This window comes from Gavialis gangeticus, unplaced genomic scaffold (genome assembly GCF_001723915.1).
Source record: "Gavialis gangeticus isolate Ggan-Ray unplaced genomic scaffold, GavGan_comp1, whole genome shotgun sequence".
Taxonomy (NCBI): domain Eukaryota; kingdom Metazoa; phylum Chordata; order Crocodylia; family Gavialidae; genus Gavialis; species Gavialis gangeticus.
In genome coordinates this window covers 71,163,287-71,180,538 of record NW_017729031.1, presented here as the reverse complement: position 1 = coordinate 71,180,538, position 17,252 = coordinate 71,163,287, and the positions used below count along the sequence as shown (strand labels likewise).

The window sequence follows — 17,252 nt, the reverse complement described above, 5'->3', positions numbered from 1 at the left end:
TCAAAGACATTTCTTAGAAGCTTTCTTGCTTAGCCTTGCACCATCAGAGCATTAGGCGTTTTATTCAAAAGACAGATTCAATTTGACCAGCTTAGGGATAGCATTAAATTAAGACTTCTTTAGGATCTATGTTTGGGCATTGCACCACCTCCACCACTATAATAGGAAGCTATGGTGGGTCCTGGATTTTGGTTACCTAAAGTTGTTTTGCTCCTCATAATCTTTAATTCAGCAAAATTCTCAGAAAAACTAATAACAGTTAAAGTTAGGATATCAGGATTTACTTCCCCATTAGTGAACTGGAGGAAAAGGATATGAACGGTTAGGAAAGCAAAAAGGATATGAAAGGTTAGGAAAGCAAAAAGTCAACCTCATGGAACAATGAGGAGGATTTTTTTCATGATATTTTATTATGTGTCTTTGTAAGGAATAGACCAACAACCATATAAAAGCTTACAAAGATGGTTAACCTTCAACACTATAAATGTTTTAATGTGACAAAGGAAATTCACGATTCTGCATCTTTTGACTTTTACAGGGTGAAGAGACATAGCCTTCAAAAAGGACATGCCAATTACATATTTAACAGGAGACATTTACAATTGTTGCTAAACCTTTACTTTTAATGGAAGTCAATAAATCTGCCTTGCAGATTTAGAAGTGCAAAATACATTAGCACCAACACATTAGTCTTTTACACTTCCTTAATTTTAGTGGTCTTGACCAGCAATGACAGGAAAGTATAGAAGCACCCTTGAAAACATAATACAATCCAGCAGTAACATCATGGCAATTGTTGACATTAAGGTATTCAAAATTCTTCAGATGCCCTGTACTCTGGTCATAACTAATCAGTACAGAAATATATCATTTTAAGCCAAATGGTACCAATGAATTAACCAATAGTTCCAACATTTTTTATTTGTTTGGTTATTTTTGGTGTGAATCATCAGACTCATCCCAGTTTCTGTCCATGTTGAGGTAGTTGAAACAGGGAAGTCTTTCTAGCTTTATGGACTTCATCTTAGAAAGGAGGGTAAACTTTGATACTGGGAGCAATCAGTGCTTTTTAAATTGGCTAGTATTTAACTAATAGAACACAGTGTTGTTTTATTTAGTGTTGAAGTTTTATTATAGCACCATGGAGACACGTTTTGAAGATGGAATTTGGTAAAAAAAAAAAAAAAAAAGCAAAAAGCATTTTTATTGTACTTTGTGTAATAGCAAAACCCCCCACAAAACCTTTAAATCAAATTATTTTTTATTCCCAGAAATTTTGTTAATAAATAACTGGGATATGGACCTGTACTAGCTGACAAAGTTTAAACAAAAGGAGCACCGATGGAGTGTGAATTTGTTTGCTAGGGTTTCAGAAGGAGCAGTATCTTTGATTTATAAGAAGCAAACTGGGCCAATGTCCACACCAAATTCTTGATCAGGACCACCAATATCGACGGGTGCAATATCAATCAAGGGCAGCCTCATGGTCTTGCGTGTTTTATATTCAAAGACAGTTTTACCCCATTCACCAGTGTGTTTCTGTAAAAATTTAAAAGAGAAAAGCATGTCAAAGAAACCCTATGCAGTACAATGTGGAGATTATATTTTACTGAAATTCACACTTGCTCTTTTCACATTAGCATGTGGTTTATTCCTCCACCTTTCAATCTCTTGTATTTTCCCACTCAGTATCTTTTTAGACAGGCATTATTTAGAGTATCTTTATATTTGTATCCAGAATGCGATATGCATTTTCTGCACAAGTAGGGGACTGGTTCCCTGATCCTTAGAACAGATTTATGCTTCATTGCCTAAGTGAAGTCCACAGGACTGCCTACAGGACTTATGTAGCTATAAGACTTATGTATAACTACAGTTTTTGGCACTTCCACACAGTGGGGATTCCACATAGCTATGCTTGCACTGTTTCTCTTCTAAACATGCTCAGTAGGCTGTACTATGGCTGTCTAGGCTTCGGAGGCATACACATAATTGCAGATGGGGTTTGACACTGGAGGAGAAGTCCTTCTCACCTTTTACCTTTTACCCCAATAGGGCTTGTTCCTAGCAAGGGAGAGATCTAAGCTCTAGGTGTTCCTCACTCAGAGTAAGGTTTTATGCTGCTCAGCGAAGTATTCTAGACATTACCCAGAGTGCTCTCCAACTCTTCTCTTGAAGCTGGCCCACTGGGCAGCCAGGAGGGGGAGATATATGGGGCAGCTGAATTGAAGGGAAGTTACATTCTTCATAAACTCTCTCACTTCCAGTGCATTTTAACTCCTCTTCCACTCTGAATTTTTGTTTGGGAAATCTACCCCCTAATAGTCAATGCTTAAGGCATGTTTATAGAGTAAACATACCATGGAAGATAGTATTGCATTCAGACATACCATACTTCAGTGCATATGCTACTTTCCAAAATGATAGTGGTGTAGCCTTTTTTGTGCAGTGGTTTATTTGGATTAATTAGTGCTGCTTCTCAACAAACTCTACCTCCCGAATCAGAAGCAGAATAGATGCATTCACATGCTGCTTCAAGTTAATTTTTACTGCTGCTTTGTGCTGCTGCTTATCTTGGGTGTGGTGCCATGTGAACGGGGATATTCTGCTTTTGGTTTGGAAGACTGCCCGTGGAGCAATGAGAGAAGTTTGAGTGTACTGGTACTTGACATAAGTCTGTGTTACAGAGCTGCCCTTAGTAGACTACACAGTGTTAATCTGCATTTGTGAAGGGAGCAGGATCAACATTTCAGCACAACTTTAATTCAGTTTTCAAAACTGGGAAAGACATTTGGACATTAAAGAGGGAAGGCCTCTAATAAAGAAGAGATCTGAATAGCAAGCAAAGGGTAGACCATAAGCATGAACTGTATTACAAGAGAAGCATGATGCCTTCCAGACCTGGCTATTCTTTTTGTTGGTGAGATACCATTTACTATAAATCTTTAAAGTGTATTATACCTCTTCTTGCTGTAGGGAACCATATGAACTAGCTTTTAGGTCTCCATTAATTCTGGGAACCATCCATGGGTTCTTCTATTCTCTGTCTGACCCCTTTTATTTCCTACTTAGTTTACTCTGATTGTCAAGCTTCTGGAGTACCAGGGCTGCAACCGTATCCTGATTTTACATAGGCCAGGAAAGGGTTGGGGTAGTTCTTATTTATTCCTCTGCACCTGCATTAGCTAGGGTACAATGTAGCCTCCCCATAAGGGATCCAACCCACTATAATACAGAAGTTGTGTTTACTTACAGTACAACCATCTTCCAGAACTGCATATGTGAATTTGCTGTTTCCTTCAGCCTTGATTTCACTTTCAATAGAGCTCATCAGTTTCAGAGCTGTCTTAACATTTCCACTGGCCTGATCCATGTAAGCAATACTATTTTTGCAGTGATATGTGATATTCTGAGAGGCTCGGCTAGAGAGAACTCTCAGGAATGCCAGCTGAACATCTGAGACATCTTCTGGAAGGTCTGAATCTCCATAGTTGAACTGTGGTGCAACACAAAAATATATTATTTTACTTCCATCTCTGGTAATCAATCTACCACCCAGTGAATATGTACTACTATGCAATAAATTTAATTAAAGATTTTACTGAAATAGCTATTCCAGGCTATTCAATGAGATGATCTAACATGTCCTACCTGAAAGCCACCATCCATAGATTCTCCAAACCATATGTGTTTCTTTTCACCATCTGTACTTGTCCACCACTTCTTACGTGGCACACTCCTGGGATTAGCACTGATGCATGTCTCACCCGTTTCCATATTACAGTACACTTTAATAGCATCCAACTTGCAACCTTGATTAGGATCAATCCAGTATTCTCCTACGGAAAGATAAAAAAAAGAAGACTTTTTATTTCCCCAAAGACATGTAGTAAGCACGAAGTACCTTATCTTTGACTGAGGATAGGGCAAATCAAACTAGTGACACAAAAATAATACATTTTATTTCATTCAAATAGTCTAAACAAAGGTCAGAGGATATGCAGTGCTGACAGCAAGGAAGCAAATTTTAATTTGGACATGACAAGTATAGACACCATAATCTAATTGGTATAGATATACTTTTCAGAACAGAACTACAAAGAAAAAAATTCAGTGCCAGAGTAAAAAAAAAATCTAACATACCACTCTTGAATTCAGGATGGCAGAATTTCAGATCTCTGCAGTTACGAGCAGGATTTTTCCGTGAGCCATCAGGACTAATGATGTTTTCAATCTGGCTATTAATTGATTTCATTGAAGATAAAATTTCATTTATGTTGATCTTTTCATCACTTGGCTGGTCATTGTAGAATGGATATACAAGTCCTTTATCTGGCCCGTCTATCGTACCACAGCATGGACCAGTAGCTCCAGGAGGACCTGGGAGACCAGGTGGGCCAGGTGGGCCCTAGGAAATAAAGAAAATATTAGAGTAAGAATTAAGCCAAGATTTAAAAAGCCATAAGAGTATGCTACGGACCACAAATATGAAGCTAAGAAGAAGGCTAGTTATAGACAAACTTGTATTTATTTATTTATTTTTACCAGCTAGTCATAGTAAAAGCCAAACTGGGACAAGCTTGGGCCCATTTTTTTCCTAGTTCAGAGACTAAGTGCAGCTCATATTGTTAAAGCTGGATTGTAGGAAAGGAGGTATGCTAGGAGCTTTTGCACCACTGTGCCCATATCAGCCACAAAATGACTAATAAACGGAGGCAATGCTACTACTTCCACCACTGCTTTATACCCTCTATTACTCCCTCTAAGGGACATGACTGGTATAGCACAGTTCCTACTTCATCCTGAACAACATACATTTCAAAGCAGGAAGACTATGCTGTAAAGACAGCTGGAGTTTCTGATTTCCCACTTAAATGGGAGAGTTTGGTGCTCATCCAAAGCCCAATGAAGTCAATGGGAATATTTGAACAAGGCTTCTTATGCTCGGTATCTTTCTCAACTTAGACCTATTGGTCAGATCACTTCTACACTAGCAGCAGCTCCAGAGTATGTTCTTATGTACATATTTAAAAGAGAATGATTTGCATTTTTACTTTTTAAAGAGGAATAATCTGTTTAACTGATGGAATACTTGCTGCTCACTTACCGCAGCACCAGTGTCACCTCGATTACCACGAGGACCTGGAGGACCTATGGGACCTGGGTAACCACCTAAACCATCTTTTCCAGGAGGACCAGATGGTCCAGGAGGACCCTAGAATAAAGGCAAACACAGGTGAATAACAACAACAACTAATCAACATGTAGAAAGTACGATAAAATATTTCATTTGTGTGTTTCCCTGAATGTCAGCTTTTGCGTTTTTATTTCAAAAGATTTGAATAAGATTAATAGAAATATATGAAGCAGACATGAAACAGTATGAAACTGTTATAGGCAATCCTACTTACCCTGGCACCCATAGCTCCTGGATTTCCATTTGAACCTGGTGGACCCAATGCACCCTGTTAAAATAAGATAGATTACTTACTTAATAAAAGCAGTGTAGGGATAGGGCCAAGTCCCCAAGGTGAAGCTGAAGCAGTGACTTCTGGTTGCTGTCATAGTCACATATGCAAACATGCAGCTGCCAGCAGCAGCCACTTTTATTCATCCCCTACTGCAAATTGTCTATTGGTACACCCCACCCCCAGTTACATCACTGCTTAACAATAATGATAATGAAGATAATAATAGTATAATGATGATAATAATGATAGTATTACTGTCTAATCATATCCATGCATCAGAAATATCTATGATGTTCTAAACAGAAAACATATCAATGATATAATGTCCTAGTCCAATGGCTAAAGACTCCAATAGGAGCCTTCCCACTGATTTGGGTAAGGCCCTATATCCACTGAAATCCTGTAGCCGTATATTATTATTATAACTATGATATCTGCAAGATAATTTCAAGGATTCTGCAAGTAAATTTAAAAAAATTAAGAGTAAATGACCACTAATTTTAGGTGAACTTCCGAAGAGTAAAGCATATACTGAAATAAAGTTAGTAACTTTTCTTTGAAAAATCCAGAATATAAAACTATTAGATATCTCTTTATCCATTCTGCAAGCAAACCACAAGAGTCAGATGCCATCGTATGATATTAGTAAGTGACTTTTTAGGTGATGGCATCTATAACCTACATTTTATATTTTTGCCATTACAATTCAAACATTGATATATGGCTAGAATGGTTGGTCAGGGATGATTCTGCAAGGGGCTGGACTATAGGACTTTATGAGGTTCCTTCCATCCCTAATTTCCTTTGATACTATATGATACTTGGCTCACTGGCCAAGTTCGTGGATGACACCAAGTTATGGGGGAGCGTAGTCATGCTTGAAGATAAACTACAGATACAGGTGGACCTAGACAGGCTAGCAAGTTGGGCAGATTGGAACCTGCTGAAGTCAACATTGAGAAATGTAAAGTGCTCTACCTTGGGATGAGCAACCCACAACAGACCTACAGGCTTGGTGGCATCAAATTGACTAGCACCACAAGTGAAAGGGACCTTTAAAAGATTTAATGCAAAGTCTGGTCCTACATGCTAGAATTCCAGGGTGCTGGAGTAGCTTCAGTGCTCATGCATAGATGTCCTCCATTGTGAGGTACAAGAAAAATGCACATTAGCTAAGTAGCATGTTTTTTGTGATGCTTTAATGCACACTAAAATAGGCTAATGCACATTAAAGTGCACATGTAGACATGCCCAATATCCATAAAAATTATTTAACCTAAAGAAAGTTAAACCAATAATCCCAAAACATTTTATCAAATGCAGCTTTGTTTCCTAGAAAACTAACCAAATCATTGTGATATTTATTCTTATTTTTTCTTATACTTATTTTTCCAGTTTGTTGATTGGGTCCTGGTATAATGTAGGGACTGCATACATTGAGCATTCTACTACACAATTATTTTTAGTTAGTCATTTACATAAGGTTAAATTCAGTTTTCAGTTGCCTGACATTGAAATGCTGCAATTATGAGAAGAATTTCATTTTTATTATGCAGTTCAACATAATACAAGATACGTACAGGGGGGCCAGGGAGGCCTGGGGTGCCAGGATGTCCTCTGTGACCCTTAATGCCATTGATGCCACGCTCACCAGCTTCACCTTTTTCACCACGAGCACCTGGGGGACCCTTTAAAAATAATTTTTTAATGAAAATTGAAAAACAACCCAGGAGAAACTTCAAACAGACAGAAAATGATAAACTGATCTGCAAAGTGGTTTCCATGGAGACTTACAGCAGTACCACGGGCACCAGCAGGACCAGGAGGACCAGCAGGACCCTGAGGACCCTGTGAAATTGGAAGATGATAATTATCATCAGATACAGTTACCATTGTCCTTTTTTTCTAGATAGGTAGAATGCATTAAGGCTAGGACTGATTAGAAAGCATGGGATAGGTCTACAAACTTAAACTCCATTTTTTGTTGTGGTGGTGGTGTTGAGGCAAATTATAGTAATTACATTGAGACAGTGTCTTTTGGTATCTTAAGAAGTAAATAGGTTTGTATACACAATAACTTCCTCTCCTTGGTATTCCTCTTATGGGATCCCATTATTAAAAATCTGTAATACTAGTAGACTAATGAACAAGATTCTTCCACAGCTCTGTTTTCCTTTACTGCATAAAGCAGCTTGCAGAAGCCAAAGCAATGAAAATAGACAGTAGGCAGTGTCTTTGCCTTTTTCACTTACCTGAAATCCTCTTTCACCTGCTTTTCCTGCTGGACCGGTGTTACCAGGGGGGCCAGGATGACCAGGTGGACCAGGTATACCAGGAGAACCATTTTCACCACGGTCACCCTTTGGTCCTGAGGATCCATCACGACCTGGCAAACCATCTGATCCAGGATTACCCTGAAAACCAGAGAGGTACAAGTTTAAATAGTAACAGTATTATGGAATAGTCAACATGTTTTAGAGCTAATTGGGAAAATGATCCGCACAATCAGAAAATAGGTATAAGAGAATTAATTGCTGCCCTTACAGGAACAGTTTGTGAGCAGCCCTTCTGCAAGACTTGAGGAAAGGAGCATACAAAAAGTTTACATTTGCCCCCTTAGGTAGTTTTATATGGGCCTGTGACCCTGCAGTCTCAGTGCTTATAAGAAGGTTCAGAGTGTCACTTGGTCTGTACCAACTGGGACAGAACCATAGCCCCCAAACTGGGTAGGTTGTACTGGAGCAGTAAGCTTCATCATCATATATGAGACTAGACTCTACCTAATTCTCTTATGTATTAGTCTCTTCAGGGAGGATTTTTTAATGAGGCACAATCATTTCCCAAATTTCTCCATAAATTGGACTGTGTATAATTTACAATCTAGCACAAAGATCTGAAACATCTGCTTACATCTCTGCCAGGCTCTCCTGGTAAGCCTCTTAGACCAGCAGCACCATTTTGACCTGGTAGACCACGCTCTCCTGGACTGCCATTCACTCCTGGTTTACCATCTTCACCCTGAACATCAAATGAAACGATTTCATTAAGACTGATTTTTCCTAATGTCATCAAATGTTCCAATTTTCTATTTCTCCCCACCATCAAATGCAGTGTCCTGCATGAAGAGTACAAGCACTCTGAACAGAGATGTGTAGTTAAGTTTGACAGATTATCATGATAAAACCTCAGTGACTGTGATTAAATGAAATATAAGAAAAAAATCTGGCCTCACAGATGTGTGACTGACCAACTTTTCCTCCTCCTTTTAACATCACACATTCATGGTGTGCAAAGGTGCTTCTTGGGTATGGCATAATTCTGCAGTGTACATTAAAAGGTTGGTACAAAGTACGTCAAAATATTATGTGTACAAATCCAATATAGTTAAAGGCTAATACAAAATAATAAACAACCATTGTAAACAGTGATTTTAGACTTTCAGAGTTATTTTGACCAACTCTGAAAAAAAAAATATCATAAATACACAAACATCACTGTATTAGTGGTATAACACAATACTAGCTAAAATATGTAAAATATTTTTGTTCTCTTTTTTAATTTAATTAGGCCTTGAAAGTGATATTTTATTTGGGTTTTATTTCTTTAATAAGATTCATAAGGATAATTAAACAAGGGTCACTAGGTGAAGTTAATACTAAAGAATTGCATTACTTAACAAGACATAAAAATGAGAAATCTGGTAGAACTGGAGACATGAGGGATTAGAGTTTTGGTGCATGTGATGAGAAGACGATAAGGAGTTTTTGGTTGGGTGAAGTTGGTCATATTTTTTAAAATCCTCACATTGATCCAAGAATATTGGTACCATGGATCAAAGGCAGTTCTAGATTTAAAAACAAAGCTAAATATAGGGAAAATTTAGATTTAGATATGAATATGAATTTTGAAGTTCATGCCACACTGAGAAAAGTCCAGAATTGCTTGCTCAATTTTCATTTAGCTCCAGATCTCCAAAGGTATTTGACTACTTCATTGCTAGTTAAGTACTTAATTTTATAATTCTTAGAAGTTGATTGAGAAGCTAGGTGCTTAAATACCTTTGTGGATCTGGACCTTACTCTTCACTCATCCAAAACTTCAACTGATATTGGTAGAAACTGGCTTAAATGCTAATTATATAGTCTTTGACCTAATATTTGGAAAATTTGGCGCATTCATCACATGTGGACTGTTATTACAGGCTGAAATTCTCCTAGGTATTTCTAGAATGAAGTTAATGATATTACGTTTGAAGGTGAGTCCTTCAATATATCTCCACTCACCTTTGGTCCAGGTTGACCAGAAGAGCCTGGTTGGCCACGTGAGCCTGGTAATCCTACTTGACCACGTCCGCCCACTAGACCCGGAGGGCCTGGAAAGCCTATTGAACCCTGTTGAAAATAATTTGGCTAAATTAATAACTGCTGGATATTTTTGAAAACATGGCTTTTAGTTATCTTCTAGCATTCATCAGGAAGACTCTTTTGATGATGTGCTTACTAACTTTTATTTATAGGTTTAATGAATCCTGCAAAGTAATTTGCTTACTCGTTCTCCTTGTCCTCCTGGTGGACCTTTTTCACCTGGTGGGCCAGGGTCACCTTTTGGACCAGCACCACCTGGTCTGCCAGCTGGACCAGTGTGACCTGTTGGACCAGGAGGGCCATCCTTGCCTGCAGCTCCAGCGTGACCAGGTGGCCCTGGATTACCCTATAAATGTAAAAAGAAAAGAATGAGATAAAGTATCTGATATGATAAATACTACTTCATGATGATCATTTCTCATTGTCCATGTTCAGCAACTATAAAAAAGATATGTTGCTTGTTTTACTGTCAAACGTAGACATAGATTCATAACTTGAGGCACCCGGGGTTGAAATTGCTTTGATTTGCTTTCACCATAAAAAGTTTATTCCTTTCCTATTGACTTAAGTCTAGATTTTGTTTTACCTCTCCCTAATTATGTTTTAAAATTTGGCTCTTCTAAGTTGTTATCTAGACATTGGTGGTACTGGTCAGTTTCTGGAATTATTCAACCGTTACATATCCTAGAACTCTCTTTGTCACTATGTCATAGCCATGGAAAAAATGCTTTGGACATGTGGAAAGCCTGATACAATACCTATTAAAGTTAATAGAGGTATTGGAGCCTATATCTCCATCTTGGTATTTTTATTGATCAAGCAGTAAAACAAGAAATGTAATATAGGTCTAAGTAAAAAGCCATAATAATCTGTTAAGGAAATTCTGAGGTTCCAGGAAATAAGACCTTACGTCAGCATTTCCTTAACAGATTTAGCATGATAATTTACGTTCAGTAGATTCATATTTACTTTTTAATAACAAAAATAGGATAAATAGAATAAATTCTATGCTTTCTCAATTATTTTTAAAGAATCCATAACCGTAGTGTGTATTATGGAAATCCGAGATACGATATATATGAAGAGCAGCATTTTTTTTCAAATAGGGATAATTTATAAAACTTGGTCAAGGGTATTATGCAACAACTTCTTATTACAGTGGATCAGTGTGCACCTGCAGGTCTCTTATCTTCATACTGTGGAAGGGAAGTTCTCATGGAACATTTTCCTTCCTAATACTTCTATCACTAGTTGTTTGGTTTTGATACAGTTTTTTCTATAAACAATGAAAAAACACATAGAGTCTCAGCTGTGATCACTTTGAAAATGACTGATAGAATAGTGAAAGCTTTGGGAGAGGAGAGAAGGACAAAACAAGACCCTAAACTGTGCACTTCTTGTATTATAGAAAAGTGAGAGAGAGAACAGGACATTTTTGACCAACCAAAGACCTAATCCAACCGCCACTGGAGCTATTGGAAAGATCCTAATAATGCTAATGAGATTTGGGGGAGTAAGCTTAAAAAAAAGAAGAGTATTAAGGAAGTAAATAAAAGAATGCTATCACCAGGAATAAATCTATTTCTACAGAGACACTTCAGTTTCATTATACCCCCCATATGTTTTATTTATGCCAACGTGTAAAGGTATGTTTTAGGTGCACTTGAAAGGTAAGTATGAACAAATGACAATATAACTTACATTATTACCAGGGGGACCAGGCGGACCACGGGGACCAGGGAAACCACCTGAGCCCTACAACCAAACATTTCAAAGATAAATACTAAAACATTGAAAAGTCGAACAACTTATTTCTGTATACAGTTCTGTATTTTGTATGTTAGTAATAATGCAAGGCCTGCTGTTGTGGTCCAGTGGTAGACTTGTTTTCTACACTGGAGACCCTGGTTTCATTCCTGGATGTGCATATAACTACAGCCATCCAGGCACTGCTTGTCTGAACTCAGTCTGGCCTTTGGATTCTGTCTCAATGATCTAAAGAGGGGATGGAAAGTCTGGACAACTTTCACCTCCACTCCTCTATGCGGCTACCCAGGCATACATGTTGAAGGTACTGGTGACCTCTCACATGTACACCATTATGCAGAAGGATCAATGGTTGACTACTAATAATGCAGGGAAGGACATGTCAGATGGTTGATTTGTTAATTGCAGTTAATATATCTTTGATGTAGTATCAAATTCATGGTACAAGCAAGAAGCAGGAACACAGGTCCTTGAGAAAAACTCTAGCCATTTTGTATAAGACCCAAATTAATTTGCACAGTTCAGAACACATAGTCCAAATGTTAACTTTTTAAATGAAAATCTAAATCATGAACTTAAAAAGCCAGCCAAACAGAACTTTCAACTGTAACTGTAGGTAATCTTAAGTAGGCTATCATATGGTTTAACTCCTCTAGTTATCCCCTGTGGCAGGAGAATTTTGCTAGGATTTTTTTTTTAAATGAAGTTTATAAATGTCTCTGCCTTCTGCAGACCATGTTGAAGTTCCTGTCTTAGTACTAAGTGTGCTGTCTCCTAGTGAGAGAATGATAGGAAAAAAGATAATACTCACAGGGCTACCAGGAGTACCACGTTCTCCTTTTACTCCCTGGGGACCAGGTGGGCCCTAAAGTACATGAAAGAGACATTTTAATACAGTATAGAATTAGCCAATAAGAAATGAGAACCATTAATATGTTGTGTATTTCAAACACTTGTTTGATCTAAAGGCTGAAAGAACTGGAAACTGTATTAAGAATGAAGTTTTAGTAGAAGTTGGGTAGCAATTAATACTTACTGGTGCACCAGAGCCTCCTGGTTGGCCTGCAGGTCCAGGGGGACCATTCTCACCTCGTGGGCCCTGAGGGCCTTTCTCTCCTTTTCCACCAGGATCCCCATTTTGTCCCTTTAGTAAAAGGAAAAATTAACTATTCTAAATATAATTTAATTAAAAGCATGATAAGACTGAGCTGACTATTACTAGAGTGATCCTGTTGCTTAGTTGAAATACAAGCTCAAAAGATGTAGTCCTAATGAAGACAATGGAAAATATAAAACTGACATTAGTGAGATCAGAATCAGAACCCACATATTTCTGTTTTAGGAACAGAAATCTAATTAGAAATTTTACTCTGATGGAGAGAAACTCCAGAAAGATCTCATCAATCTAAGTGAGTGGACAAACAAATGGTAGATGAATTTCAATGTTGACAAGTGCAAGGTAATATACATGGGGAAAAATAACCTCAACTATATATATGTAGTATGGGGTTCTGAACTGGCTGTTATGACTCAGGAAAGAGAGCTTGGTTTCATTGTGGATAGTTCTCTAAAAACATCAGCTCAATGTGCCTCAGTGACCAAAAAAGCCAATACAAATGACCTAAAATTAAACAATGAGTTTCAATTTTTTTTCCTATTCTTACTTACAGGAGGTCCGGGGAATCCAGGAGGCCCTGTGGAACCTTGTTCTCCTCGGTCACCCTGAAGAAAATGAACAAAGGGAAAAATGAGAAAAACAGTCTTCATGCTTAATATATAGGCATATATAATATACACTACAGTGAATAGGCTCATTTTCCTCTGGCAGGCCAGTAGTTGAAATAAAATGTGAATATGGCTTTTGAAATTGTATGTTTTCAAACTGGTTTATTATGTCAAATATGTTAATCATCAATAACATGTCAGGTCCTGATTTTTATTGAGTCATTCCATGGAGTTTGTCTGATATGTGTGATTGGAATCTGGCTCATTTTATTAATATGAAATGTAAACATACAGGGAGCTAGTTAGCCTATGTTAATCTAAGTTGGGCAGAAGGTTAACTCATTCATAAAGAGACTAGAGACTAACTCATTCAGAAAGATGTAAGCTTCCATAGGCAACAACCTACTTTATCAGATGCTATGAATGGATTGGCTACCCCTGCTCTCTGCAAGTCCATTCATAACATATAAATAGGATGTATCTTATTAAAGCTTATATTTTTCTAAGAGAGTTATTCTCTAGGGCATCCTGCCCTGCTTTCTCTCGGAGTACAGAAATGGATATATTTCCAACTGGTTATTTAATTCTAAAAATAAACAGATAAAAGACAGAAAAAATAAAAATCACTCTACTTAAATTAATGGCTCAAAAATGTCAAGGTTTAGTTTTGGTTTTGTGATACTTTCAAATGCATGGGAAATGGGTAGAAACATTGTGTCACTACCTTTACAACCATTCTTATATCTTTGGTAGTATTAAAAACAAGTGGTGGGACTCTTGGAAATTCTGAGCAACTGAAAACAGCAGTTAAGTCCTCATGCAGCTGCCAGCGCTTAAAACCTTTGGAAATAAAGCCAAATACATTGATATAATCTACAGTAGGTTGGACAAAAAGGACTGTCACTTACAGGACCCCCACGGGCACCAGGAAGACCAGGGGCGCCATGTGGTCCAATATCACCCTGAAAGAAAAGAATTAAGTTTATTTCAGAGTTCTTCCTCTAACTCAGTAGACAATTTCAGACCTACATATGCACAACACCTTATTCAAACCCATTTTTTTGTTATACATTACCTTTTCTCCAGGTGGGCCAGATGGACCAGGAGGTCCAATGGGACCTGCAGGACCCTAAATAATTAGAAAACAATGCTTTACTATTTAGCAGTATTATTTTTATGATCAATAAAACTTGAATTTCAGTCTCAGTATAAGCATGGTTCTGCAGCTACTTAAATAATAGAAAGTCTATAAATGTCAATGTATTGTTTTGCCCCTATTTATCAAGTTGGCATTTTGATGGATTTGATTGATCTTTGATTAATGTACATTGACTTTATGGTGCCACTATCTAAGGCCTAATGGAATTCCCATAGAAGTCAGTGGGAGTCTTTCCACTGGCACACAAAGGCAGTCATACATTTATATCACTTTACACCCATTCTCCCATTAATTGGTTTATACGCCAATTAGTTGGTCTATTTCTTCAAAGAGAATTTCTGAATGTCCAAATCATTATTTTATTCATTTATTGACCTGCATGTCAACATTTTCTAACAGTTCAGTTACCATCTCATGGCTGTATAATACCCGATCCAATTCTATATCCCTCAAATAAGGGTAGAGAAGTAAGGACAGATACATAAAAGGAATATAGTTCCATTTAGAAGAGATGTAGACACCTAAATCTAAAAATATGATTTGTAAAAATATCCATTCATCAGCTAAACCTAGTGACTCTGAAAATATTTAGGTACCTTCAGTTTTGACTTTAAAAGGCATTTAAGCTGTGTTTCTGAAAACACCCAGAAGTACCTCATTCTTTACAAGCCTAGGGAATAACTCAGTGGTCATATCATTCATAGGCTTCATCAGGATGCACACAACAGGTATTTCTCTGCTGGTTTCACTTGGGACGCTTATTCCAGTATGTGTTCTCAGAGCATTTCTACCATATCAAGCTGCACTATACATTATATATAAATGTGGCAGCAATAGCCACTTTTCTCCAAAGGGTGGTGATGGTTGGGGTTCTCCCTTACTTCTGTAAGTAGCTCAGTAGTAAGAGTTTCATCTAAGATGTGAGTATCCCATGTTCAGCTCCCTCTTCTGCTGTTTCTACACATATGGAATAAATAAATGCTTGCAGAAAAAGAGCACAATGCTCTAGTATAATGGCATTTATATTATATTCCATTGGGGACAGAAGTCCTGGGTTACTGGTGCAGCTCTAGAAATTACTAAATTATGCAATTACTTTCATGATCAAATAGTCCTTTGAGTAGGAACTGGCATCTAGGACTTCCCTCTCTCAGGTAAGTGTCATAACAACTGGGTTTCAATGCTGTACTAACTTTTTCTCTTTCTAGTTTATGGAATCCTGTATTTTTATGCTAATGTAGCCTGGGAGCCCGGCACACAAAGTAGAACAGTACTAACAAAAGAGGTGGAGAGTGCCCTCCTCCACTCTAGAATAGCCTATAGTGAGGAGATTAGGATACTTTCCTGGAAAGTAGGAGATGTTGATCCTTTTAGGGTAGTGGATGGCACCAGATCTGATGTCTCTCATGTAGTAAGTGCTCCAAAAATTAAGCTAATGAAGTTGCTCTGGATACAATAGAATTTGGTGTTTCACATCATAAAGTGATATGAATTCACTAAAAGTATGCTTATAGTGTAAATGGATATTAAGCAGCTGTTGAAATTAAGTCAATTAAGTCTCTGATGCCAACTGACTTCCTGCTTCTTGGGCAAGGAGCTGGAGCTGATGATCTTGCAAGGTCCCATCCAGCCTAATGTCTGTGAAATCTATGACATCATCTGTAGCTTGAAAGGTTCTACTCACTCTCACTCCATCTTTACCAGGTAAGCCATCACCGCCTCTTCCACCAGGCTCTCCCTGTCAAACATATGGCAAAAGGGATCAACACATTTACTGAGAAAGACACCACAAGAATACCATAATAACTGGTGTTTTTAACTACAGTTATACAAATTTGGCTTTCAGTATAACATTCTACAGTGATACAGGGTCAGACACAGAACTCGAGGGCAAAATTCAACATCCATTCACCCTCAAAGGTGGGAAAATATCACGGGCAATATTCCTCCTTTTGTATAAAATCGTATAGTGCCATTGCTTGAAATAAGGTGAGTCTAAACAAGACATTTATTGTGCAGTTGGCTAATTAATGGTGCAGTAAACATCTCATGTCTACATGTGCGCAGCTATTAGGCTACAGTAAACTAATTTACTCTGCAGCAGGATAGTAGTTGTAAATGTAAATACTGTCCTGGTGTGGAGTAAAAAAACTCCCCAGCAGCACATGTTTAGATGTTGCCCAGGCTGGCTGGGGCATAAGATTGCTTCAATGCGAGGGCTGTCTGCTGGCTAGCCCTACACTAAAGCACCCTTGGGCCCCAGCCAGCCACCCTGCAGTACGCTGAGTCAAGAAAGTAGCCCTGTCTTGGCAGGCTGATCCCTGAGGCCTCCTCCTGGCTTATAATGCTGTAATCCTGGGTGCACATGCAGATGCGTGCATGGAAGCAAGGAGCTCCAGAGTTTATTACTGTGCACTAATAGGCACATGTAGACTAGGGGTGTGTGAAGTGGGCCCTATTCGATTTAGATTCAGATTCAGCCCGAATCAGGGACAGTGATTTGATTCGCCGATCCAGATCACTGTCCCTGATTCGATTCCACCAAATCTGAATCTGAAGGTTCGATGCTTGCAGATGGATTGCAGATTGGCTGAGGGGTCGCACTCAGAGGGTAGTGGTGGATGGGTCATACTCGACCTGGGGGGAGGTGGGTAGCGGAGTCCCCCAGGGCTCGGTCCTGGGGCCTGCGCTGTTCAATTTCTTCATCAGCGATCTGGATGATGGGGTGGAAAGTAACCTGTTTAAATTCGCTGATGACACCAAAAT

At 38.3% G+C, this 17,252-nt stretch overlaps 1 protein-coding gene across 6 annotated transcripts in view; it reads right to left on the bottom strand.

The window, feature by feature from the left end:
• Positions 1-386: 386 nt before the first annotated feature.
• The window catches only part of COL3A1 (collagen type III alpha 1 chain), a 96,844-nt gene continuing 79,978 nt past the window's right edge, over positions 387-17,252 (bottom strand). For 4 of the 6 annotated variants that reach the window (XM_019523073.1, XM_019523077.1, XM_019523075.1 and 1 more), the window contains 19 exons: positions 16,171-16,224; positions 14,403-14,456; positions 14,236-14,289; positions 13,271-13,324; positions 12,639-12,746; positions 12,414-12,467; positions 11,537-11,590; positions 10,020-10,181; positions 9,755-9,862; positions 8,382-8,489; positions 7,724-7,885; positions 7,266-7,319; positions 7,052-7,159; positions 5,412-5,465; positions 5,108-5,215; positions 4,144-4,408; positions 3,652-3,839; positions 3,254-3,496; positions 387-1,539 (listed from right to left, as the gene is read on the bottom strand). In XM_019523073.1, coding sequence (XP_019378618.1) covers positions 1,393-1,539; positions 3,254-3,496; positions 3,652-3,839; positions 4,144-4,408; positions 5,108-5,215; positions 5,412-5,465; positions 7,052-7,159; positions 7,266-7,319; positions 7,724-7,885; positions 8,382-8,489; positions 9,755-9,862; positions 10,020-10,181; positions 11,537-11,590; positions 12,414-12,467; positions 12,639-12,746; positions 13,271-13,324; positions 14,236-14,289; positions 14,403-14,456; positions 16,171-16,224 — 2,139 coding nt within the window. In that variant the 3' untranslated portion in view covers positions 387-1,392. The remainder of the gene's footprint in view (positions 1,540-3,253; positions 3,497-3,651; positions 3,840-4,143; positions 4,409-5,107; positions 5,216-5,411; positions 5,466-7,051; positions 7,160-7,265; positions 7,320-7,723; positions 7,886-8,381; positions 8,490-9,754; positions 9,863-10,019; positions 10,182-11,536; positions 11,591-12,413; positions 12,468-12,638; positions 12,747-13,270; positions 13,325-14,235; positions 14,290-14,402; positions 14,457-16,170; positions 16,225-17,252) is intronic. The other 2 variants (XM_019523074.1, XM_019523078.1) reach the window with 1 other exon arrangement.